Source organism: Cololabis saira, chromosome 4 (assembly GCF_033807715.1).
Source record: "Cololabis saira isolate AMF1-May2022 chromosome 4, fColSai1.1, whole genome shotgun sequence".
NCBI classification, from domain to species: Eukaryota; Metazoa; Chordata; class Actinopteri; order Beloniformes; family Belonidae; genus Cololabis; species Cololabis saira.
Genome location: NC_084590.1, coordinates 15,938,455 through 15,962,893, shown reverse-complemented (window position 1 = coordinate 15,962,893; position 24,439 = coordinate 15,938,455). Strand labels below are relative to the sequence as shown.

The window sequence follows — 24,439 nt, the reverse complement described above, 5'->3', positions numbered from 1 at the left end:
AGTCGCCATGGTTAAAGTGTTGACGTTTATTGTGTACTTTTATATATTTGCAGGTAAGTTGATTAGAGGGTTATTGTACTATTTTTATTATTGTATTGTATTATTGTATCAGCGAGTATTTTAGGGACACATGACTGACAGAAGTGTTTCCTTGTGCGTCCACTCAGGTGTGCAGGGTGTCCATCAGATATCATGGCTTACCTGTCGCTTTACTGATGAAAAAGTAGTTTTGAACAAGTCAAGACACGTGGAAACTCATTTTATTCCAAGACAGGTAATGTTGCAGTTTGGTGAAAAGGGGGACCCTCCTATTAATCCAGATGGCATCACCTTCCTGCTCACAGGTGAGGTCCTGCAAGTTACAGGAGGATTGAATTTCAATCAAACAAATGCTCTTTTATTTTGTCTGATTCTGTTGTAGCATCCAAATTGGACCTCCGGCGATATGTTGAGGGTGTGGAACCAGAGGAGCTGGAGTGTGAACTTCGCAGGTACAGCACAGAGGGTATCCACGTCCGCTGGCCTGTCCAGGGAGCGCTGGGGTTCAACCGCTGGTTCAGCTGCACCCTCAAACACAGCAAGGGCCTCTTCATGGTCACCGGCGTCCTACGACACCCGTCTGACCAGGGTCCCCCGGGACAGCAGGACTACCGCAGCTGGCCGGCTATTTCTGACAGAGAGCTTCTTCCAATGACAGGTAAACTCCTCAAAGATACATGTTTTAATTTTCATTTTCATTTTGAACCTGTGGTTAAGACACGTAACAGGATGCTTTTATTCTGAAAATATTATCAAAAGCCACATTGAGGCAGCTGTTGTGGTGTTTCCACTCAGTTATTACCCTTTTTTCTTTTTTACAAGTAAGCTTGTGTCCTGTTGTAAATGGGTTTCTGTGCATCACTGTATTCGTCCCGTCTCTCTCCACAGTTGCCATGGTGATCAAAACCCAGACTCCAGTAGTGAACGCCCGCCTGAGGTCGGAGCAAAAGCTCCACTGCAAGTTTGCCTTTGATCACCGCGGGCCAAAAGTGACTGTGGAGTGGCACCGGCAGCACCGTGGAGAGAGGTCCAGGCTCTTCAGCCATGACAGCCGCTCAGGACAGACCCACGGTTCTGGTGTGGCGCTGAAAGGCCTCGCGAGAGGAGTCGCCTCGTACACGCTGCCTTTCACCAAGACGATCAGCGAAGGAACCTACATTTGCTCCGTGTCTGTAGTTCCACTGTTTGCCAGTCTGGACATCAGTCTGCACATTGAAGGTGGGAGAAAAGTCACAGGTCGCAGACTAAGCAATGATCTGAATAATCTTATTAATATTTGATGCTCTGATTTCAATTTCAATTAAATTGTATTTATAAAGCAACACAAGTTGTCTCTAGGATCTTTCCAGAGGCCCAGAACGTGACTCCCAAGCAATTATTACATAAACAATGGCAGGTAAAAACTCCCCTTTAGGAGTGAAGAAGCCTTGAGCAGGACGTGATTAACAGTCACAGAGAGATGATTATTAATTATATATAAATATGTAATAAGGTATCTCTTGGATTTTATTACCTTTATCAGTAGATGCAGGTTAATTAGCTATCATGGACAAAATATGCCCCAAATAAAAATACCATAATGACATTTAGAACAAGAATTTGACAGACAAAACATTAAACATTCAAAACATTATTTATGTTTTTATTGTCTTGAATGTAGGAGTTGATGTGCTTTGTTTTGTTAATGGTCCAAAAAGGTCAAAACAATAATTGATTAAAGTGATTTTAAAGCTCTTTAAAAGTTATCGTCACATGTTGAAGTCAGAGATAATGGTGTACAATTGCTTTGTCACTGTATTAAAGTAGATTTGTATGGTGTCCTGTGTTTCAGGTGAGGATTTAAAACATTTATTTTTATAGGTCACCAAGTAAACTTATTTCTTTCTTACATTATGTGGACTATATAACAGGAATATAGGAATCTGCTTTTGATAGCAAAGTAAAGCAGCAAACGTGGTGGTAAACCTTTTCTTTTCACACTTTACTACTCATAGATTGAAAATTAAAATGAGAACGCTTTGCTGTTATTACACCAGCAAGTAAAGAAATACACACAAGCACAAATTATTATGAATTTTTTAATCGACAGTAATAATTGTCCTGCCTCGTGTCCTCAGAGCCGCCCCGTGTTTCTCTCAACGTGGGTCCCACTCTGGTGATGGAGGAGGGCAAGGAGCAGAAGATCATGTGTGAGGCAGAGAGCTACTATCCTCTGGATGTGGACATTGCGTGGTATGAGCAGGACCTGCAAGCATCGCTGGAAAATGTCCTGATGTCCAGCCACAAACACAACGCGGACAGCACCTTCTCCCTGGCAGCTTTCTTTTACCTGCAGGCTTCTCTGAATGCTTCGGGGAGGCAGTTTACGTGCAGCGTCACCCATCAGTCCTTGAGAGTGCCCATCAGGCAGAGCTTCATCCTGGAGGTTGAAGGTAAGAGGAGGTTGCGGTATCTCAGTTCTTGCACTGCTGTACTGTGAATCACATCTGTAATCTGCTTTCTCCACGGAAGAGCCATCCAGTTGGATGCTGAAACTCACTCTTGGCTTCTTGGTGTTCATACTGTTGGCCGTTCTGGCTCGCCTGAACTCAGGTTAGTGAGGAATAACATAATAACCCTGTAAAGTCTATATACAGGCTAATATTAAAATCATTTCAAGACTAACTGTATTAATATTACTGACATCTGAAGTTTTGATGGTCAAAAGAGTAACTGTACTTTATTTTCTCTACAGCAAGAAGACATTCAGTACAGGTAAAAAGATAGGAAAACCTTATTTTATGTCTTACAACCGATATTGTTGCATGTTGATGTCTCACTGGCGTGTTTGTACCTGCATGTGTGTTTCTGTGCAGAAGAAACCAGACTGAGAGAACTTGCTGCCATGACAAGAACCAGAAGTACCAGTGAAGACAAACTATGTCTCTGATTTGCGTTGTAAACTTTTGGCGAAGACAGTTGAAGAACCAGGTTCTAAACTACTTTTGTTTACGTTTGTGTGCACTGAATTTAGATAACCAGGAAAGCCTGGAGTTGACTTTCGATGGTGTGAATGTTCTTTTATTGATAAGGTGGATTAGATTGTTTGGTGAAAGAGGCTTTGAGTGGACTGACATTTACCTGGTAAATGTCAGGGGAATGACGGGGGCCCGTCCCTCATAATTGCTGTGATGCCTAATCAAATATATATATCCATCCCGTGACAAGTGGGGGGACACAGGATGGAGAGTTGAAGATTTCTTGCAGAGAAAAAAAAGTGGCTTAATTTTCTGCATTTGTACATATATTGGGACTATAGTGACAGTAGGGCTGCAACTAACGACTATTCTGATAGTGGATTCGTCAACTACTACTGAAATGCTTAGTCGACTGATCGGATAATACTCAAAATGATGAAATGGCTCTTATTTTTATTTAAATTTTGCACAAGATTGTTTATGATGCACTAATTATAAATTAAAGACATTAAAGATGGACTCTTTATTCAAAACAGAACAGAAGAAAACTTCAGAGATGGATAAATCTATAACAGATCAATCAAGGTTAGAAATGGACTATACCAAGCAAGAATTAAAATTAAAAAATGATCATCTGCAGCAGCAGGTAAGACAATTATAGGATGACAGGAAACAATTGGAAGAGGAGAGTGATGAACTGCAGCTGCAGAAAACTGAAATCAGTGAGACAAAGATTAAAATAGAGAAAAACCTTCAAGAGCTGGAGACACAGAAGACAAAGATGCTGCAGCAGATGCTAGATTTTGAGAAGGAAATTAAACAATTTGAAGAACGTATAAAAACCTTGGAGATGGATAAATCCATAACAGATCAATCCAAGTTAGAAGTGGAGGAAACCAGGCATGAATTCATATTAGAAAAGGATCATCTGCAGCAGCAGATATGAAAATTGGAGGATGGCAGGAAACAGTTGGAAGAAGAGAGGGAGGAACTGCAGCTGCAGAAAACTGAAATCATTGAGACAAAGATTAAATTGGAGGAAGGTCTTCAAGAAATCCAGACAGAGAAGACAAAGATGCTGCAGCAGATGTTAGATTTTGTTATGAATTTATGAAATTGTTAAACGTATAAGATAAGATAAGATAATCCTTTATTACTACCTCAATGGGGAAACTCACATGTTAGCAGCAGTACCCTTAACACACACATGCAGGGAAGGGGGTAAAAAAGTAAAAAATATATATAATTACAAGATATAGACAGTATACACATTGCGATTGAAATAAAAGTAGTGCGAAGGAAAAAAAATGTGCAAAAAAAAAGCAGGTTGAATGAGTGTGAGGTAGACAGACAGATATTGCATAGATATTGCACATATGGTTATTGCACATTGTTATTGCGCAAGTTATTGTCCGTTGGCTACTAAGAGCAGGCTTGGTTATATAGTCTGATGGCAGCAGGGAGGAAGGACCTGCGATGCTTCTCAGTGGTGCATCGCGGGTGACGAAGCCGGTCACTGATGGAGCTCTCCAGGGCTCTCACAGTCTCATGAAGGGGGTGGGAGACATTGTCCATGATGGAGGACAGCTTCCAGTTTATTGTTCAGGTGAACACCCAGGTACTTGTAAGAGTCCACTATGTCTATGACCGTTCCCTGGATGTTCACCGGCAAGGGGGGGACTTTGAGCCGGTGGAAGTCCGTCACCAGCTCCTTTGTTTTCCCCGCATTAATCTGGAGGCGGTTCCACTGGCACCAGTCCACAAATCTGTGGTTCAGTTCTCGGTACTCCCTCTCGTCTCCGTTGTTGATGAGACCGACGATGGCGGAGTCATCCGAGAACTTCTGGAGGTGGCAGGTTGATGTGTGGTGGGTGAAGTCGGCCGTGTAGACGGTGAAGAGGAGGGGGGCCAGGACGGTCCCCTGTGGCACTCCTGTGCTGCAGACCACTGTGTCGGACACACAGCCCCCTGTCCTTACAAACTGTGGTCTGTTTGTGAGGAAGTCTAGGACCCATGATGTCAGCGGCTGGCAGACTCCAGCATGGTGCAGTTTGTCCCTCAGCAGTTCTGGCTGGATGGTGTTGAAGGCACTGGAGAAATCAGAGAACATGATCCTCACAGTGCTTCCAGCCCGCTCCAGGTGGGCCAGGGACCTCTGCATCAGGAAGATGACGGCGTCCTCAACCTCGATGCTCGGCTGGTAGGAGAACTGCAGCGGGTCGGTGTAGGAGCTCACCAGTGGGTGCAGGTGGTGGAGGACCAACCTCTCCAGGTGGTGGAGGACCAGTCTCTCCAGGTGGGGGAGGACCAGTCTCTCCAGGTGGTGGAGGACCAGTCTCTCCAGGTGGGGGAGGACCAGTCTCTCCAGGTGGTGGAGGACCAGTCTCTCCAGGTGGGGGAGGACCAGTCTCTCCAGGTGGTGGAGGACCAGTCTCTCCAGGTGGTGGAGGACCAGTCTCTACAGGTGGTGGAGGACCAGTCTCTCCAGGTGGTGGAGGACCAGTCTCTCCAGGTGGTGGGGGACCAGCCTCTCCAGGTGGTGGAGGACCAGTCTCTCCAGGTGGTGGAGGACCAGTCTCTCCAGGTGGTGGGGGACCAGCCTCTCCAGGTGGTGGTGGACCAGCCTCTCCAGGGTCTTTGCCAGGTGTGATGTCAGGGCCACCGGCCGGTAGTGGTTGAAGTCGCTGGGACAAGATGACTTTGGCACCGGTACCACACAGGACGTCTGAGGGTTTTTTCTACTTTTCTACGTCTACTCTGTCCTTTTTTACCCCTTCCCTGCATGTGTGTGTTAAGTGTACTGCTTCTGTACAAAGTGAATTTCCCCATTGAGGGAGAAATAAAGGATAATCTTATCTTATCTAATCTTATGTTGTTTTATTATCTGAGATATGGCTATCCCCTTGTTTGTTTGTTTGTTTGTTTGTTGCATGAATGGATGTTTGTCTGGGTACGTGGGTTTGTTTGTTGGTGAGCTTATGGGTGTGGCGAGGATTTGCCTGGGTGGAAAGTGTAAGACTCAGTGTTAAGAGTGAGATTCTGAGCTTTGGCTTTCTGCTGGAGATCCTCTCCCCTCGGTGTCACAACATTTTGAATCTGTGTTTAATTGCAAGAACCTGCCTGGAAAAGAACCAGCACACAGAAACTTAGTTTCTGTGTGCTGGTTATGATGTTGGTTTATGTTAAAATTAGAAAATTGAATCAGACAGCACAAGTAGATGTATATATAATACATAATACATGTATATAGCGATTGGCTCGAGTAAAGCAAACTGTTGAAAGTGTGGATCTGCTTTGTGCAGCATGCACTGTTAAGATCCACACGTGACCTTCCTCTCATCTCCAGCTTGGAGGTGAATTTCTGGAAGTGTACCAAATCATGACACTGGATCTTTGAGGAGAGATGTTGCATTTGTCGTTTGAAAGCCTGAGCTGATCATATTGATCACAGTTTTGTCTTTTCCTTCCAGCTCCAGATTAAGGTCGTTCAACATTTTGGTATGATCAGTTAAGTCTTGCAGCCACTGCTCATTTAGTTGATTGTATTTTGCATGTTTCGCTACATGGAAATATTCCTTAATCTCCGGTATGAGCTCTCGAAATCTTTGCAGGAATTTTCTTCGACTGAGCCATCTGAGTCAGCCTTCTTTAGATGCTCACAGAATAGATCTCTTGATCTTGAAAACACCAACATTGTAATTCGTATTTTGCCACGCTTTGTTTCTTGGTCAAGAACTCTTCATATCAGTTTCCAACATTCCTAACTTTTTAATTCAAAGGGGACTGCTCTGCAGTTGCATTTTGAAAGGTTCACCAGGAGACTTGTGCTGCTTTTCCCCCACTTCCCTCTTTTTATTCATTTTATGCCTTCATGTAGTTGCAGAAAATCAGAAGGTGAAAATGCTTCAGAAAGTGAGGAAAATGTTGCTTGTTTTAAGGTCGCACACATCCAAATGTCTCCAGGGTTCCTGATTAATGAGCCCCGCCACCTCAGCTCCACGCCCTAAACATGCAAACTCCATCAACCACATGTCCTGCTGAAATACATAACATTAAGTCTTGCTGGGTTGCATGAAAAATAGACACAAATTGTGCTCATCTGCTGAAACAAAAGGTGTCCTGTAACTCTACCATGTCCTGCTGTGATAACAGGCCGACATAGTTCACATGGTCCGGTTTGGTCGTTTCTGTGATGACTGAGGATTCAGTGTTTCACTGAAGAACAATAAACAGTGAGTTTTAGTAAAGTAGTATTAAGGGGAAATAAAATTCTACTGAAAATAATTTCAATGTAGGTTCTGTCAGATCAAAAAATACTATAAAATGTCACAATTTATTATGAGAAACATATTTAGGTTTTGGCATAAAGGCCCATATATTGGGGTTATGTAAAGATAATTTAGGGCGCCACTTGGGCGGCCTGGTGGTTGGCACAGTTGCCTTCCAGTGAGAAGGTTACCGTTCCACCTTCGTCTGAGGTCTTTCTGTTTGGGAGGTTTGCTTGTTGTCCGTGTGCTTGCGTCAGGAAGGGCACTCAGTCTAAAACTCCATGGCAAATCTGTGTCGAACTGTGATGGTCTGTGATGGACCCTTCTGTCCTTGAAGGGATGCCACGTAGCCCAAAGTTGAAACAAACCACAACATAAAGATGATAGAGGTGATAAACTTAATTCAAACCCCTCCATAAAACCAGACACCGCAGGTGGGGAGGGGCAGCGAGCTCGGCTGGTGAGACAAGTATCTCCTCAGGCTCGTCTAAGAACTAGATGGAGCAACTATACAGCGGGGTGAAGGCGAGCCTTCAAAATGCTTGTGTCACAGTTTCACAGTGTAGGATAGGTTTTTTTTACTGTTTAACTCACTCCCCTGTTTTTCCAGATCCTGCCACCCTAATCAGCCAGAGATCCACTCATTCCCTTCACCTGTGCTTCCCCACCCAGCTCCACACCTGGTTTCCCTCATCAGCAGTTCCCCTCATATACCGGCCCATTTCCACCTTCTAGTGGGCCAGATTGTCGTGTGTTTTTGCCTCGCTTTCCAGCCTGCATATCCTGTTTTGTTTCTGCCTGCCTGCCTGTCTTTGAGCCTGCCTGATTCTTGGGGTATGGATTTTTGCCTGTCCGTTTTTGGTTTTGTTTGCCTGATCTGCCTGACTACCCGGTTTGACCCCTGCCTGCCTTTTGACAAAGATTAAAGCCTCTTGGACTCTGATCCTGCCTGGTGTTGTGCATTTGGGTTCTCTGTCCTGTCTGAGCCGTGACAGTACAATCTGGCCTAGACTGAACCCAGCCAACATGGACCTACCACGTAAGGAAGAGGATTTGTGGGATTTTTTTTATGGGGACCAAGTGGCGTTCTACCACCGTACGGTGAAGGGGACAGAGACATGCCCCCAGTTCCAGCCTGTTGCTGTTCCCGAGGTGGCCCCGGACACACCCCAGTCTCTTCCCCCTTTCTGGGGAACACGCCTGGCTCTGGGTGGGCCCAGGAGCCTGCAGGCTCAGGGGAGACAACGACGGCGTCGGCCCCAGCCCCAGCTTGTTCCTGCTCCCCGAGAATCGGCTGATAACATGCGCTGGGCCAAGGAGGAGGAGTATTGGGACCCCTTTTGGGGAACACGCCTGGCTCTGGGTGGGCCCAGGAGCCTTCAGGGCAGGCAACGACGACGGCGTCAGCGCCAGCTCCTGCTCCGGCTCCGGCTCCAGCTCCAGCTGCTGCTCCGGCTCCAGCTCCAGCTGCTGCTCCGGCTCCAGCTCCAGCTGCTGCTCCGGCTCCAGCTCCAGCTGCTGCTCCGGCTCCTGTTCCAGCTGCTGCTCCGGCTTCTGCTTCTGCTCCAGCTCCTGCTCCGGCTCCTGCTCCTGTTCCAGCTCCTGCTCCTGTTCCGGCCCCCCGCATCCTGTCTGCTCCTGTTCCGGCCCCCCGCATCCTGTCTGCTCCTGTTCCGGCCCACCGCATCCTGTCTGCTCCTGTTCCGGCCCCCCGCCTCCTGTCTGCCCCGGTTCCGGCCCCCCGCCTCCTGTCTGCCCCGGTTCCGGCCCCCCGCCTCCTGTCTGCCCCGGTTCCGGCTCCCCGCCTCCTGTCTGCCCCGGTTCCGGCTCCCCGCCTCCTGTCTGCCCCGGTTCCGGCTCCCCGCCTCCTGTCAGCCCCGACTCCGGCTCCCCGCCTCCTGTCAGCCCCGACTCTTGTTCCTGAGGCGGTCCCGCAGCCCTCGGTTCCTGAGGTGGTCCCGCCGGTCTCTGTTCTGGAGGTGGTCTCTGTTCCCCTTCCTGAGGCGATCCTGGATGGATCTGCCGCAGTCCCAGACCGACCCCCTGACCAGCCTGCCGCAGCCCCAGACCGACCCTCTGACCTGCCTGCCGCAGCCCCAGACCGACCCTCTGACCAGCCTGCCGCAGCCCCAGACCGACCCTCTGACCAGCCTGCCGCAGCCCCCAGACTGACCCGCCTGCCAAGCCCCCAGACCGACCCCCTGACCCGCCTGCCAAGCCCCCAGACCGACCCCCTGACCAGCCTGCCGCAGTCCCAGACCGACCCCCTGACCAGCCTGCCAAGCCCCCAGACCGACCCCCGGATCCGCCTGTTACGCCCCAAGGGCGACCCCCCCGAACTGCCTCGTCGGTCTGCCCGGCACCGAGGACGGCCCCCGGAGCTTTGGCCATGTGTTGGCCGGGGCCCTCCTCCAGACCCCCTCCTCCTGCCCGGGGTGGGGGGTTTTGGGACATCTGGAATCTGTCCCTTGAGGGGGGGTTCTGTCACAGTTTCACAGTGTAGGATAGGTTTTTTTTTACTGTTTAACTCACTCCCCTGTTTTTCCAGATCCTGCCACCCTAATCAGCCAGAGATCCACTCATTCCCTTCACCTGTGCTTCCCCACCCAGCTCCACACCTGGTTTCCCTCATCAGCAGTTCCCCTCATATACCGGCCCATTTCCACCTTCTAGTGGGCCAGATTGTCGTGTGTTTTTTGCCTCGCTTTCCAGCCTGCATATCCTGTTTTGTTTCTGCCTGTCTTTGAGCCTGCCTGATTCTTGGGGTATGGATTTTTGCCTGTCCGTTTTTGGTTTTGTTTGCCTGATCTGCCTGACTACCCGGTTTGACCCCTGCCTGCCTTTTGACAAAGATTAAAGCCTCTTGGACTCTGATCCTGCCTGGTGTTGTGCATTTGGGTTCTCTGTCCTGTCTGAGCCGTGACAGCTTGTACTGTCTACCTAAACTAGCTTCAAGGTTAACTCATTAGAGCACTTGAATAAATATTATATATATATATATATATGTGCTTAATTAACTGACTGCCAACAAGTGTGTTTACCTCTACAAATACACAGCTATGAGTTGATACAATGGAAAAAAGACATCAGTGATTTTTGAGGAGCAATTCTCTTTGCCATCGATCTGTAAATGTTACAAGGACATTTACAAACAGTTTAGAGTCCATCATTCACAATGAAAAAGATTATGTGCAAAGTCCAGTTTTCCTCGTAGTTGTGTTCCAGGCAAACTCGGACCATGCAATAATTCAACTAGCATGTTAAACATCAAAGTTCATTCAGGTGCAGTTAGAACATGTGCAGCTTGTTTCCAGGAGAAAGCATCTCCTGACATGTCAGAGTACATTTACTAAAGTTCATCTGCATAGAACACAAACTCTGTAGAAAGGTCTTTTGGGCAGATGATAGAGATGGTAATGAAGCCAAACATCCTGGCTGCAATGCACAAGACCATTTAAAAAAAACTTCTCATAAAAGCTCCACCACCATTCTCACGAGGACTTTCATATCCTATCCAGCCACTGAGGCCACCAGTTCACCCCTGCATGTCAAAGTAGGAGTCACACGTGAGGTCAAAGCTCGTCCAATGGGTTATGATAAAGAACAATGGTCCCAAACACTCCAGACTGAAATGAAAATAATCAAGTTCCAGACATCACCTGGATTAAAATGCTGCCGAGGGACATTAGAAGTTACGAAAAAAATGTCTGCAAATGAACTAAAGCAAAAATGTAAAAAGAGCGAGCCGTAATTTCAAGTGAGACTAATAACATGATATATGAAAGTTTTGGGGGGAGGGGTGTTAAAAAGTGGATTTTACAAGCTAATGAATTGTGGGTTGTTTCTGGCAAAGTTGGTAAAGCTTTTGTTAAATATAAAATGTCAGTTAAATACAGGACAAGTAAAAGCACACTTCATCATTTCTTTATTATTTGAATGGGAAGTTTGTCCAAACCTTTGACTGGTGGAGTGTGTCATGTTTTTGCTGATCTTGTTGACGTTACCTAATTGTAAGACCTGATAAAACCAAGATATCCTGATATGTAAAAACCTAATGCAGGAGTTATGTTGCAACGGTCAAATATCTATATGTGCAAAAATCAAGCATCATTGAAAACAAAAAAGAAAAAGAGAGAGAACATGATGAATATAGAATCCTCTATAAATACAGATCAGACCAAGAAAGCGGTACTCTGAACCGTGACAGCGCTCTTCAATCTGCAGCCTCCTGAGGTTCAGTCATACTGGGTCATGGGGTGGTCGCTCCAGGGAGGAAGGCTAGAGAGCTTCTGCTCCGTGGCTGCTTCTATGGGCCAGCCCCAGGCCTTGAAGAAAGCTGCCAGGTTCATTCCCACGGCCTGGGAGAACGTCTCCGCATACAGGTTCATCTTCCCTTCATTTTTTCCAGGGAAGTTGCTCATCTTGTGGTAGGCAGCAAACACCTTCTTATAGGCATCCCAACCAAACTTATCCTGGAGCTACATGGTAGGAAAGTATTGATGATAATTAACGTGTGTGATTGCATTGAGCTTCAGAACCATTTCCATAAAAACTAATTCTCTCACCTGCATATACGTCTCCAGGGCAACCCACATGTGCCAGTTGCCGAGTTTCCTGCCCCCCTTAGCATAGTCCCTTGCTCGACAGTTTCGATTTTGCAAACTCATGTTGGGATGAGCCTGTATCGAGCACAATGAAACTGAGTTTATATTTACAATTCAACAATAATAATCAAGAGATAAATGTATGAAGATGTTGATGTAAACAGAGAAATAATAACTTTTCTTTAGCCTATGGTCTTTCATATTTTATAGGGATTTATTCTACCTTTGCCCTGTCGATACCCAGGACCTCCTCATGCACGTACACTGACCACAGGTTGCAAGTACACTCTGTGGTGTGTGAGGGGAACTCCCAGCAGCCTCTCTGCTGGTTGTGTCCAAGCTCATGGATGGCACCCCAGAGGCCATTTTTTCTAATTTTGTTAAAGTTGACCAGCTCATTTCCAGAGGACTTGTGTGCCATGATAGGATAACCTGCATGCATCCAACCTGAACACAGAAGAACACACAAGTATGCAACATTACAGCACTGACGCTTTCTGACCTTGCAGCTGTGCTACAGAAACATAAACATCATATTCAACTTTTTAAATTGTACCATTTTCAAACATGTAAAGCACTTTGTGCTTCATATAATGTGTGAAAAGTGCTTCATAAATAAAGTTTGATTGATTGATAGATATTTGCATGTAATGCTGTTTTACCATTTTAAACAGGATGGTTGGATTTTTTTTAAATTAAAATAGTTTAGTAAACTCTAAAGTACCCAGAAGTGTGGAAAGTAACTACTGTCTGCTTTGTGCTAAGCATTTGCGAGGCATGTGTCAGGATCAGGACCAGGACCACCGCTGCATCATAACGTTACATCACTGTCCTGTTCAACCCTGGATCAACAGTCCTCTTCCTGAGGACAACAACTGCTTTGATTGCATCTCAGAGATATCCAAATAATAGGGTTTAGTAACTAGGCAGAGAAAAATATAACTATTTTTGTTTATACTTGGGCCCCACGTGTTTTGATTTCCTACTGCTGCTCATGTATTGCTGCTGCAGGCAGTTTACTGACACTTTCATCTGACATCAATGTCACTGGGCCACGTTGAAGTGTTTCCTGCCATGGAAGGGGAGGCTCTTTGCTCACACCTGAGTCACTATAGTGCACACGATGAAGTTGGTTTTACTTTCTTGCCTCCGTGTGGGAAATGACAGAGCTGCTCGGTTTGCAGGTGGGGACAAATCGTTCCAGTTTTGAGTGTAAAAGTCTGTTGTTCTTCTTTGCTTTGCTATCATGTGCACTCCATCTTCACTATAATTATTTCTGTTATTAATAACTCTCTAAAGACACATATGAATAACTAATAGGCCTGTGTTGAAAAAATCGATTTTTCCGATTCTAAATCGATTCTCATATTAATTCCTAAAAATCGATTCTTATGTCTAAAGATCGTTTTTTTTTTGTTTTTTTTTCCATCATTTTCGCCAGGTGAACTTTAATCCCAGTAGTCGGACACACAGTTTGTCATGACACTTCTGAAAAATGCCAGGTGCTTCATGGCAATATGTGTGCGTGGTGACAGAATAAATTAGATAAGCTAAAATGATTTGTTTACTGCATGAACTGTTGCAATTTCTTTCTTTTTTGCACTTTAAAGCGACACTACGTAACTTTTCCACCTTAATATCATATTTCCAGAGTCATTGTGATGGTACATCAACTTCCAACAGGTTTAATGAAACCTCTGTCATGGTCTGAGGGGGTCTGTATCGCCTCCACTGGCACTATGTAACTTTGAGGAGCATGGTAGGAACCCTGCCACACTAAAAAACTACAAATCGTTACGACTTTGACTGCTTTACGGCATACGTCACTTCCCCCTCCTTCCCGATTCGCAGTCGAGACGAAAATGGGCGGGGCGTGGAGCGCAGCTCCGCAGAACCTGTTGCTGCGTTGCAGCTGCAGCAGCTCCACACAACAGACGTGGGGAAAAGATCCTAATGGTTTAACTTTTCACCGGTTTCCTGCTCGGAGGCAGAACCACGCAGGCCAAGTATCTGATATAACAAAGTAAAAGAGTGAAAGAGCCGTCGGCTTGCTTGGATCGCGGCTGTAACGACCAAACACACAGTAAAGCCTGATTTATGGTTCTGCGTTAAATCGACGCAGACCTACGGCGTAGGGTACGTGGCGACGCGCAACGTACGGTGCGTGTCGCCGCGTACCCTACGCCGTAGGCTCTGCGTCGATTTAACGCAGAACCATAAACAGCCTTAAACCACAAACACTCACACAGACCGGGTCGGATCAAAACACAGGTTTTATTCCCCACTTCGCCAGCTAAACCCAGTTGCTGGCCAGCTCTCTGCGGTGCAATTAACTCCAATCTTCAGATAAAACTAGTTTGTTCAGGAAAAAATATTAACTCTTATTTGTAGCTGCAGAGGAAAAAAATAATCTCACGAGGAAAAAAAAATATTGCTCACGACTCGGAGCCTCTTCAGCATAATATAGCAGTCAAAAAGAAAAGAGAAGTAAGAGGGATACAAAACATGTACTGTATGTTGTACTATTATACAAATGTATTGAAACACATGGGTCTTCAGTAGGGATATGGATCCAGACCGTTAATAATCATTATTTTCTCCATATACCGCTCCCTGGCTTCCTTGTTTAAGGTATCCCGGTAAATTCCAGTTCCTTTCCAGCAGTTTAACATCTTTTTTTTGCGTTCCTTCTGTTCACTTGGTGAAACAGAAAAGCGTCCCGTGTTCTCTCATCAAAACAAATGCAGCGACGGGACAGGATCTTTCCGGCAGTACGCGCTGGTGCTCATGGGAAACGTAGTGTTCTTTCTGGTAAAACACTACCGATTTTGTCCACAAGATGCCGCCAAACTCAGAAAGCTGAAAGTTACGTTGTGCTGCTTTAAATGGATATTGAAAGGCCTGTTTGAGTTATTTATTTCTTAGTTATTTCACAATAATTTTTGTGAAATTATTATTTCACTAGTTATTTTACACTAAATGTAATGTAATGTGGCCCTGTGATGGACTGGTGACCTGTCCAGGGTGTAACCCCTGCCTCTCACCTAAAATGAGCTGGGATAGGCTCCAGCAGACCCCCGTGACCCCGCAAGGGATAAAGCGGGTAAGATAATGAATGAATGAATGAATAGTTATTTTACAGTCATATAATTCAGGCAACAGCTCAAAAAACATTTTAAATAACACTAAGCCAAATCAATATCGAATCGGATCAAATCGAATCATGATAATCGATTCTGAATATTAAGAATCGGAATCGGAATCGAATCGATTCTTGACATTTGAATCGATACCCAGCCCTAATAACTAAACAAGCCCAACAAGGATCTCATCAGCACAAGTAAAAAGAAGCAGTTACTCCAGTATTCAGCCCTACCATGAGAGATCTGCACATCTGCCACAAAGCGCTCTTTCCGAGGAAACTTGTGTGGTTTGGCGGCCAGGTCAGCAATTCCCCTCATCATGTCATCCCAGAGGGCCGCCAGCTCATCTGGACGCTCCAGTTTACGAACAGCATCTGATGGTACCGTTAGGATGATGTTGTCAAACTCCAACTCTGCCCAGGGCGAAGGAGCTGTGCGCAGCAATGACCATTCATCTGCCGTCGTCACACCTGAAAAGAAGAAATTCATAGGTAACTGACTCCGACACAGATGAATTATCAACTGTTTAACACAAAGAATGACAAAAACCCGTTGCTCTGTAAGATGAACTTTATGATTAATGGGGTCCATACAGAGCCATGTGGTGATAATCATCAGCCCCTGATGAATTGATCATCAGGAGGCGTGTAGAACTCTATAAAAACACACTCTTTGGGAGTACATTGGCCTAGGGGCACAACGGCAAAAGGACAAGACCTAATCAATGGTCTCGTAAATGTTGCTGCAACAAATATAATGTGTCATATTTTTTTCAGTAATATATATATATATATATATATATATATATATATATATATATATAACAACAACAAATAGCTCTGCAAAAGTCTATAAATAGAAGACTGAACAAGCTTGGTTTGTTTGAAAGAACTTTGATGTTAAAAGAACATGGGAGCACAACTGAGGCTCATAAAACTGCACCTGAACAAACCACAGGACCTGTGATCCAGACGGATGAGACCCAAATGGAGTTGCTCTGCCTCAATGTTATGTAAGATGGTAATAATTCAGTAGTAATTCAGGTTAGATGTTCTTATCATATGTTGCCCTAAATCCTTGAATAATCATTGATCTCACAATTACACAGTCGTCTGTATTCTCATGCCTTCCCTCCATTGACGTTCCACTCACCAGATTTGTAATAGGGTGCAGGTACTGCCATCTGCACCACGACCTCCACCCCGTGCAGCTGTGTTTTGGGTGGGGCCACCAGGTAGATGAGCCCTCCCCAGAGGTTCCACACCTGCGTCATCTCTGAAGTAACAGGAAACCGTTCATGGACACAGGGAGCTCTCTTCAACACGTCACCCTTCAGGTGATCTGTTTGGCAGCCTATTTGAACCTGCGGGTGAGATGAAACAAGCATTTCTGCCTCGTTAGTAAGGCTCACTTCAACCTTCATCTCCAACAGTCATCTGGCCCAGAGAGGATGCAGGTCATCTTTCTAGCAGTCTATTTTCTTTACATATGAGCTTTCTTATTCATTGACAATTTTCAGTTTTGTCCTCCCACAACTACGGTAGCTTGTTTCATTTTAACTCGTGTGTATGACATGTTCTTATAAATATAATTTGTGCTTATTGTATGTGTTTTTCGGCGGTAGAAGTGTATGGTTTTTCTTTTTAACTATTCATGTAACTTTTATTTTAAACCTGTAAAAGACTTTGTGTCGCGCAAGTTGTATAAAAGGTGCAACACTAATAAAGTTTGATTGATTTGATCGATTGATTGAATACAGTTTGATTAGACGGCAGTTTTTTTACACACCAACATCTGGTGTGATAATTTTTTGATTCGGTATAAAGTACCTTCCAGCCCTTGCCGACAATCTCTGCTGGTATCGACATGTAGGTCCTCATACCAGGAGAGAGGTACAGACCCGTACTGATCCACTCCTCCCCGCCTGAAACACAAGCACATAGTCAGTGATATGTTTAGGTGTTTCCCTTTATATCATTTACAGTAATGTGCAAAAGTTAGTACATCTTTTAATCCTATGTTTTATGAAAACGTGTTGGAGCCAGGTGTTGCTAACCATCAGCTCTTAATGAATCTATCATTGACGTGTCTGCAGAGCTTGATAACATTAAACATGTTGGCAGTTTGCTGTGTGTGTTGGTGCAATGCTAAGAAGCAAAGACATAGGCAAGGGGATTAGCTGATAATTAAAAAATACTTAATTAATCCCAGATTATCCCCGTTATATAAGAATATGAACCAAACCACTGTTATATAGATGTAAATGAAGCCATGATTAGGTCTGACCTCCCGTGTTCACTTGAATCTTGATGCTTTGGTTGTAAACAACTGGCAGCAGCGGGTTATCCTTGATGAGGTACGGCAGGAGGGCATCTGGATCTGGACACACCTTATATACCTGCGCCCCAATATTCAGGAGCAGGTGATCTTTGGGACTCTTAGCAGGACATTCTTCACTCACCTAGATAATGACAAGTGAGAGCAGGAGTAGTTTAAGTGTTATAACTATTTGTCCTAACATACAGCAGAAGGATGAACCTCCACAGTTTTGTTCTGTTTGAGGTTTGACACCATGTTGTAACTTCATATAACAACTTATTTTCTTACCTGCGGCATGCCTGACTTCTTTAAGATTTCTGTGAGTGCAGACAGCACCTGGGTGTAGCAGCAGCTGTCGCGAGCATTCATGTTCAAGTAGGTGGCACAGTGGCTGCCCAGCTTTTTAAGGCATTCCTCCTCGTGTTTGCTGAGCTCTTCACCCGTCGTCACGTGGTTGGCAAAGCGGTGGAGATGGTGGCGGAAATGGTAGGCATCTTTAATGGCCTTCCTGGGATCAGGAGCCTTGTATGTGCCTCCTGCGATTGTTGCTCCCATCAGGCTCAGGCCCATTTTGGTCAGGATTTTGTTCCCTGAAAGACATGACAACAAATCAGATTAAATCCACTGAGTCATGAATTAATTGGTGGAAAAATGAAAGGTAACTGGACTTCTTTTGTTGCCTTTTAAAGACATTTCACCTTCATTTCTAACTGATTGGTACAGAACTTCAGGTTTATTCTGTTTGATCATTCAGTTTTAATTCTCACATGTTAATGACTCGTTGCCTCTCCAGGCAGTTTCACAACTCAGTCTTTCACACCTTGATTCCCATGATGAAAACTTCCCACATGCTGACCACATAAACATACAGTGGTCACTACTGATCTACAGCAGGGCTGGGTGCATAACTTGTTTACATGTAACTTGAACAAGTCACAAGAATGAAAGGCCCAAAACAGATGATAAACCTGAAACAGTCATTTTTTACAGCAGTTTTCTAGTCAAGTAATGGGAGCTGAAAATCATCTAAATTTTTTCAAAAGTTATATAAAACATAGAACAGTGTAAACCTGTTTTAAAGAGGTTGAATGAATCACAAACTTCCAGATATCTCCCACGAGGCAGCTTTTTAAAGCAGAGTATGCTGACTGTATGTGACCAGACCAGAAACAGGCTTTTAACAGCGTCAGCTTTTCAAGAAACACGACTGCAGATCAAGTCAGGGAACAGACACACACCACAGTGAAAGTCATTTATCCCTGGAAACACGCACAAGTGTAAGTTTAATTCAGCTTTTCAAAATATTGCACAATACTTGTGCATACAGTTAGCTGCTTACCATTAAGCACTTACACTTTTTGGGACTAATAAATGTACATCAAAAAAATAATAGCTGAATATAAAGGCAAATATGTCATGATTAAAACAGCTGATAAGAAGATAAGCAGATAAACCCTGATAACCAGAAGATCAACGATGGTTGAAAGCATTTAAACCTGGAATAATGTTGTCTGTAACCTGAAGAATATGCACCCACCTGGAGCCAAATAAGATTTTAAAGCACAAAACTGACACTGGTGAATATATCATGTTCTAATTTTTGAAAAGACCTGTTGCAACAAATAAATGTGTCTTTTGGGTGTTAACCAAACTTGGTTTTAATATATTTAATATATATGCAAACAGGGGGTGAGGGGGTCAAATTTGTTCAGTGTAACACTCCCCTTCAAAATTAAAAAGGGTAGATATTACCGGTAGTTTTCTAGACAGCGCCAGGTTTCAAGAACTTTGAATTTTTGTATTAATTTAAATTTCTAAAAACAAACCAGGTAACTGAAGTCAAACGTGTGGAAACAGACTCGAGATGTTGTGAGTCGGTTGAAGGAATATTTCGCAAACTTCCTCAATCCCACTGCCATGCCTTCTCAGAGGCCCAGGCTGCATGTATTAATGCTGAGCTCACACTAGAGGGGAGCAAATAACCACAAGTAGAGCAATTCAGGCCTGAAGCTGAACACATTATTTGATTATCTGCCTCCTAGTGCCCTGGTTATCATATGAATAGACTCAGAATGGGGATGAAGAGGTAATACAACAATATTTTAGTCTTTGATAACATTCACTTTAAGACATAAGCACAAAATGTGACAAACTAACTTCAAAAGCGCAAGCATGGGTAGTTAAAAAAATTGGGTTTCGATAGACGCAAAAATGTATTGAGTGTAGGTTTCACACAACTTCCAACATAGTGGAGTCAAGAGGGGCATCTTTACCTCCTTCCAACAACCTGTATTATTTGCACAATTTCTTTTTCGTTTTCTTACATGTTATAATATTGTATTGAGTTGCTTTTATTATTTTTCTGATTCAATTTTGTTGTTTAGTGGTGCTGCTCTCTAAGAGCTAACAACAATGACAATAAAGTTTATTTTCCTTCAGAAGGTTGTTGCTGTTGTCAGTACAGCAGGAATACACCGGTACATTTTCATTCTGCGAGAACCTCCAGAAATATGCATACCATGTTTCATGTGATATTATCATTCATTATGGTCCTAGGCACAGAAGGTGTGATGGCCCTCATGGTAGGCATGGAGAAGTGGCTCAATGGCCCCACCTTGAAAAGGTCAAAAGTAAAGCCCCTTGTATTACCTTACACCTACAGGTGTGAGTAGTTCCCATGTTGGATTGCAAAGATTGAGTTTTCATCAGAGGTGTTGTAACACAATGGTTGCATGGTTGTGCAGCCTCATCAAATTCATGCTTAAGAAGATGATGCATATACATATATATATATATATATATATATATATATATATATATATATATATATATATATATATATATATATATATATATATAAACATACAATGTTGGATTAACTCCGCAGCACCACCTACTGGTCAGAGGAACATGATTTGGGCCACATTATGTCCTATATTTACTACATTCTTCATCAGAGCAGACTGAGATTCACACAGAATATATGTCCTCATGCACCGTATGAAGCGTCATGAATGTTCGTCTTAACGAAAAGATTAAGGTTCATCCGTTTGACCTAGGAAGGGAAGGTTGCAGGATCACAACCCTTTCATCACCAAGGCAAGCATTTCATTCAGTGCAACATAGGCTCCATTCAGAAGTTCTATATATTTTAGGAAATGCGAAATAATAATAATAGATTATCAGATTTCTGGCATACTTTGTCTGATTGACTTCAAACTCACCACAAACACTGTCAACCCTGATCTCATTAAATCATGCGTTTCATTCAGATCGGTCAAAGGGTCCACCCATTCAGGGACATTCTTGAATTTTGGACACTAAACATATTTTCAGTAAATAAATACATTTTCACGATTTTCTTTTTAAGCGCTATAACAGATTTTGTGTTCACGATAAACTGAGAGCGGCAGCGCTGTTTGTAGTGTGGGGCCCTGAGCAAGTAATGCCCCCCTTGGCTGTAACTCAGGTTTATTCTCCAATTTCATGTTTGCAGCTTGACTGTGAACACATGGACTGTGAAATATTCAGGACCGGTTGTAGTGGCACCTGTTGGCAACAGGAAATATCACGTTTTATTGTATCCAACCCTGCTGGGATTGACCCGATCCAAGTTAAACTTGTTTGAGCAGAAGTTAAAACATTAATGGACACTGACGGTGCTAAAGACATTTTTTTGTGACCTTACAACAGGAAAGAAGACTAGACTTCTTGCTCCACTTCTCAGGAGAAAGAAGTGGTTTTAGGGATGTCTAAGGGTGTCTAAGGGCCCAATAACACTGCTTTATTATTCTTATCATACCTGAGAAGTCGGTTAATGGGTTTTTCCCGGGGTGCGTCTGTGCCCAGTACCAGGCATGTCCAGCGATGAGCAGGCCTCCTCCCTCTGCCACAAAGTTTTGGATTTCCTCCATGTGGTCACTGCTGTACGCGGTACACACAAACACGCTCAAGTCTTTCCTGAAGCCAGTTTTCTCACACTTCAGATCTGACTTGCTGAGAATTTTGAGGGCGTGATCCACGTTTCCCCCGACAACGCCTCTGCGGCCTTCATCCAACCAGTGGATGGCATTAAGCCAAAACGGAGCCATCTCCTGTGATGAAAGCAGTTGTTGTTATTAAGGCAGAAGTTTATTAACTGCCAGAAATGTAACAAACAAAACACTAACCAGTCAACACACATTGTACCTAAACAGAATGAATATGATCATTGTGGATGAAACTGGTTAAAACGACACTATTTAATGTTAACTCTACCTCATGTCCCAGAAGTCCTTCGTGTGAAGCCACAATGACTCGGCCCTGGCCGTAGTAGGCTCCGGCCAGGAAGGCCCGTCCATCACCTGTGGTCCCGATAGGGAAGGCCAGTTGTCCATGGACCAGAACCTCAGAAGCAATCAGGCCCTGGCGGACGTTAAACTCTGAAACGCTCTGAAGCAAGAACTCCAGGTCATCCTCAAAATCTTTGCCAAGGCTGTATTTTCGAGAGAGAGAAGGGGAAGAAGTGTAAACAATTAGGGCATCAAGTGATTTCTTAAAATATATTTTCCCGATACTTGTTTGAAACTGAGATATGTGAAATTAAACACATTGTATTTAAGTCCACATCATTTTAAATGCATTATACTCATCTTATACATTGAAAACACAAAGAAAATGCCTTCAATGAAGGCAACATGTCAATTCAGTATCATACGATGTACAATATTATGAATCCAGTTTCAAACAGGAGTTGTTGTTTTTTTTATGATAAACCCATTCACACCTACGGCTCCATCTGAAAAACTTTATAAGATTTCCAATGAAAACTGAAACTTGTCCACTCTCATCCTCAGAGGGAAACACCTACACCTACATGTGGTAAGTTTCTTATCAGCCCACAGTTTTCTGTGTATCTAATAACCCATTCTGAGAGAAAGCCGCCAGCCTGACTTTGCGCCAGATTATCCAGAGCCACAGGTTTTAGAAACTGATTGTCAGATATAAGCTGCCCAGCTAATAAACTCCTCAAAACTCACTCCTCAAACTCTCTGATGGCCTGTTGCCTGGCAACAGTGCTGCTGTGCTCAGGTGCTGGTGTGTTGCCAACATATAGTCCCTTACATGTAACGACTCATAAAATTGTTATGTCTCATTTTATTCTGTTTTTTTCTATTCAAGGTAAGTGTACAAATGAGAGCAGGTGAGTTCAAAACATGTTGGAGCTAATTGGAGGTTTATTTTGTCTCTTAAGATAGGTGTAGTAACTTACTTCCTAAGCTTGGCGAGCAGGGTAATTTGAATTCACAGAGAAGATAACGGTACATGAACTCTTATCTCCTGCTAGGTGTCTATGTTTATATTTCTCATCTAGTACTTTACTCCTTTAAAACTTTATACTTTTGAATTCAACATCTGCTAATTCCTCCAAAAGACATCTCATTGCACTGTCCATGATAATAAAGGCCTCTTGTCTTACAAGAGACAACTTGTATTGTAATACATGCTATATAAATAAAATTTAATTGAACTTAATACAATCTATCTTTCTATCAAACTCTGCGGTTAACAGAAAACAATATAATTGTCAATATTTTGGTATCCCTTCAATTCTAATCCTCTAAAGGACCTAGACATTTGAAAATAAAGCCATTTACAAAGGGTGAAATTTAAGGTTTTATTATAAATATTTGACTCGGCTCTCATTTTTATCAATTTTCATATGTGAACTATTGTTCTTGTATCCTGAAAATGTTGATAAGATACTTGCATGACCTCCAGCTTTAAAGTCATATGCATACATATGTAATGATGATGATCATATGATCTTATGAAATGTATAACCTTACAAAGATGTGTAGAAAGAGAGAAATATAAAGTTATGCTCACACTTGAGCCATCCAGGAGGATGGGATCTGGGGGTAGACAGGCAGGTTCTCCACCTTACCCTGACGCTCAGAAAAGTAGATCCCTGCAACCCCGCACACCTTGTTCCCGTTAAACTGATGCAGCGAGTTCTCCTTAGGATGCTCCTCAGCCCAGCTCCAGGCTTGGCCCGCTAACAGGACTCCTCCTCCTGCTTTCAGGAATGCCACCAGGTCTTTTGGGTCAGAACCCACACTATGAGTGTCGGTCACATACACACCGACTTTAAGGTCGCTACTAAAGGCCCCCACCACTTGTGCTTGGAAGCTGGATCTGGAAAGGTTTTTAGAGACTGCTTCTGCGTTTTTATGCACCGCTACAGAGAGGTTGTCTGATCCATCACCTCTCAGCCAGGTCAGAGCGTTCTCCACCAGAGCAGGAAAAGCAGTCAGGTAGCCCTCGTGACCCAGGACAACAATCCTTCCTTTGCCATACAGAGAAGCAGCCATCAGGGCCTGACCGTGGCTGTTCAATGCCAAAGGGAAGGCATGGTCTCCGATCAGCACCAGGTCGCTGGGAATACAGGGGCCTCGGAGGTCCAGTTCTCTCAAGCCTCGCATTAAAGCCACGTAGGCTGCTTCATTGGGGGTTGGGATGGGTTGGTTGGACATGGTGTCTCTACACAAAAGACTAGTAAAGATAATAAAGGCAAAGATGGTTGCCAAAGGTGCTCCCGAAGGAATTTTTCAGCACATCAGGTTTAACAGCTTTTCTTGAGTGAGTCAGTCCGTCCTGTGGAAACCAAGAGGCGACGGATTAAAATGAAAAGCACAGCTGATGGAAAAGGTGTGGCTCTTTATAACCATTAGATTATAAAATCATGTCAATCTGGGATTGGCTCAAAGATGAAAGGTAATAAAATTAAATCAAATTAAAAATTCACCAACATTCTTAACAACTAAACACAGGTTAAAAGTAAGTACAATACCTGAAAATGCCTCCCTGGTGGTGCTATTAGACTGCAGCACGAAGAACAGGTGATTCACAAAGGCCAGAATGAAAATGACAGCAGGGAGGGGTGTGGATTTATACAGGTTAAAATGACAATGAGAGGAGGATCTTCAAAGAGGACAACCCAGAGAAAGCCTGCATGGAAAATAACACCAGTATGTCAACAGTCTCACCTATGACTGTTTAATGTAGACTGGTGTGCTCTCAGACAGATTTTTGTAATTAAAGCTAAAGATGGTTTAACACACTGGTTT

General features: G+C 43.8%; 2 protein-coding genes across 2 annotated transcripts; one reads left to right on the top strand and one right to left on the bottom strand.

Annotated features, from left to right (window-relative positions):
- Positions 1 to 109: 109 nt before the first annotated feature.
- On the top strand, positions 110 to 3,679 carry LOC133442272 (tapasin-related protein-like). Its single transcript, XM_061720233.1, has 7 exons — positions 110 to 344; positions 422 to 697; positions 928 to 1,257; positions 2,157 to 2,471; positions 2,551 to 2,631; positions 2,774 to 2,793; positions 2,895 to 3,679. Exons 1-7 carry the CDS (start codon positions 131 to 133, stop codon positions 2,907 to 2,909), a joined length of 1,251 nt encoding a protein of 416 aa, XP_061576217.1. The 5' UTR covers positions 110 to 130; the 3' UTR covers positions 2,910 to 3,679.
- A 7,493-nt stretch (positions 3,680 to 11,172) lies between these two features.
- LOC133441556 (TRPM8 channel-associated factor homolog) lies at positions 11,173 to 24,318 on the bottom strand. The gene is made up of 12 exons (XM_061718986.1): positions 24,163 to 24,318; positions 23,199 to 23,966; positions 21,588 to 21,804; positions 21,133 to 21,424; positions 17,619 to 17,920; positions 17,298 to 17,472; positions 16,841 to 16,935; positions 16,164 to 16,374; positions 15,245 to 15,481; positions 12,092 to 12,315; positions 11,830 to 11,943; positions 11,173 to 11,742 (listed from the first exon to the last, which is right to left on the bottom strand). The coding sequence occupies exons 2-12, from the start codon at positions 23,843 to 23,845 to the stop codon at positions 11,500 to 11,502; spliced, it is 2,757 nt and encodes a 918-aa protein (XP_061574970.1). The 5' UTR covers positions 23,846 to 23,966; positions 24,163 to 24,318; the 3' UTR covers positions 11,173 to 11,499.
- Between the last annotated feature and the right edge of the window lie 121 nt (positions 24,319 to 24,439).

Excerpts from the sequence above, each read along its gene's own strand:
- LOC133442272 (XM_061720233.1), top strand. The coding sequence starts at position 131 with ATGACTGACAGAAGTGTTTCCTTGTGCGTCCACTCAGGTGTGCAGGGT. Across the intron at positions 1,258-2,156 it reads CATCAGTCTGCACATTGAAG|AGCCGCCCCGTGTTTCTCTC; the intron begins GTGGGAGAAAAG and ends TCGTGTCCTCAG. Across the intron at positions 2,472-2,550 it reads CTTCATCCTGGAGGTTGAAG|AGCCATCCAGTTGGATGCTG; the intron begins GTAAGAGGAGGT and ends TCTCCACGGAAG.
- LOC133441556 (XM_061718986.1), bottom strand. The coding sequence starts at position 23,845 with ATGTCCAACCAACCCATCCCAACCCCCAATGAAGCAGCCTACGTGGCT. Across the intron at positions 21,805-23,198 it reads TCCTCCTGGATGGCTCAAGT|CCTTGGCAAAGATTTTGAGG; the intron begins GTGAGCATAACT and ends TCGAAAATACAG. Across the intron at positions 15,482-16,163 it reads TGCACCCTATTACAAATCTG|GTGTGACGACGGCAGATGAA; the intron begins GTGAGTGGAACG and ends TCTTCTTTTCAG.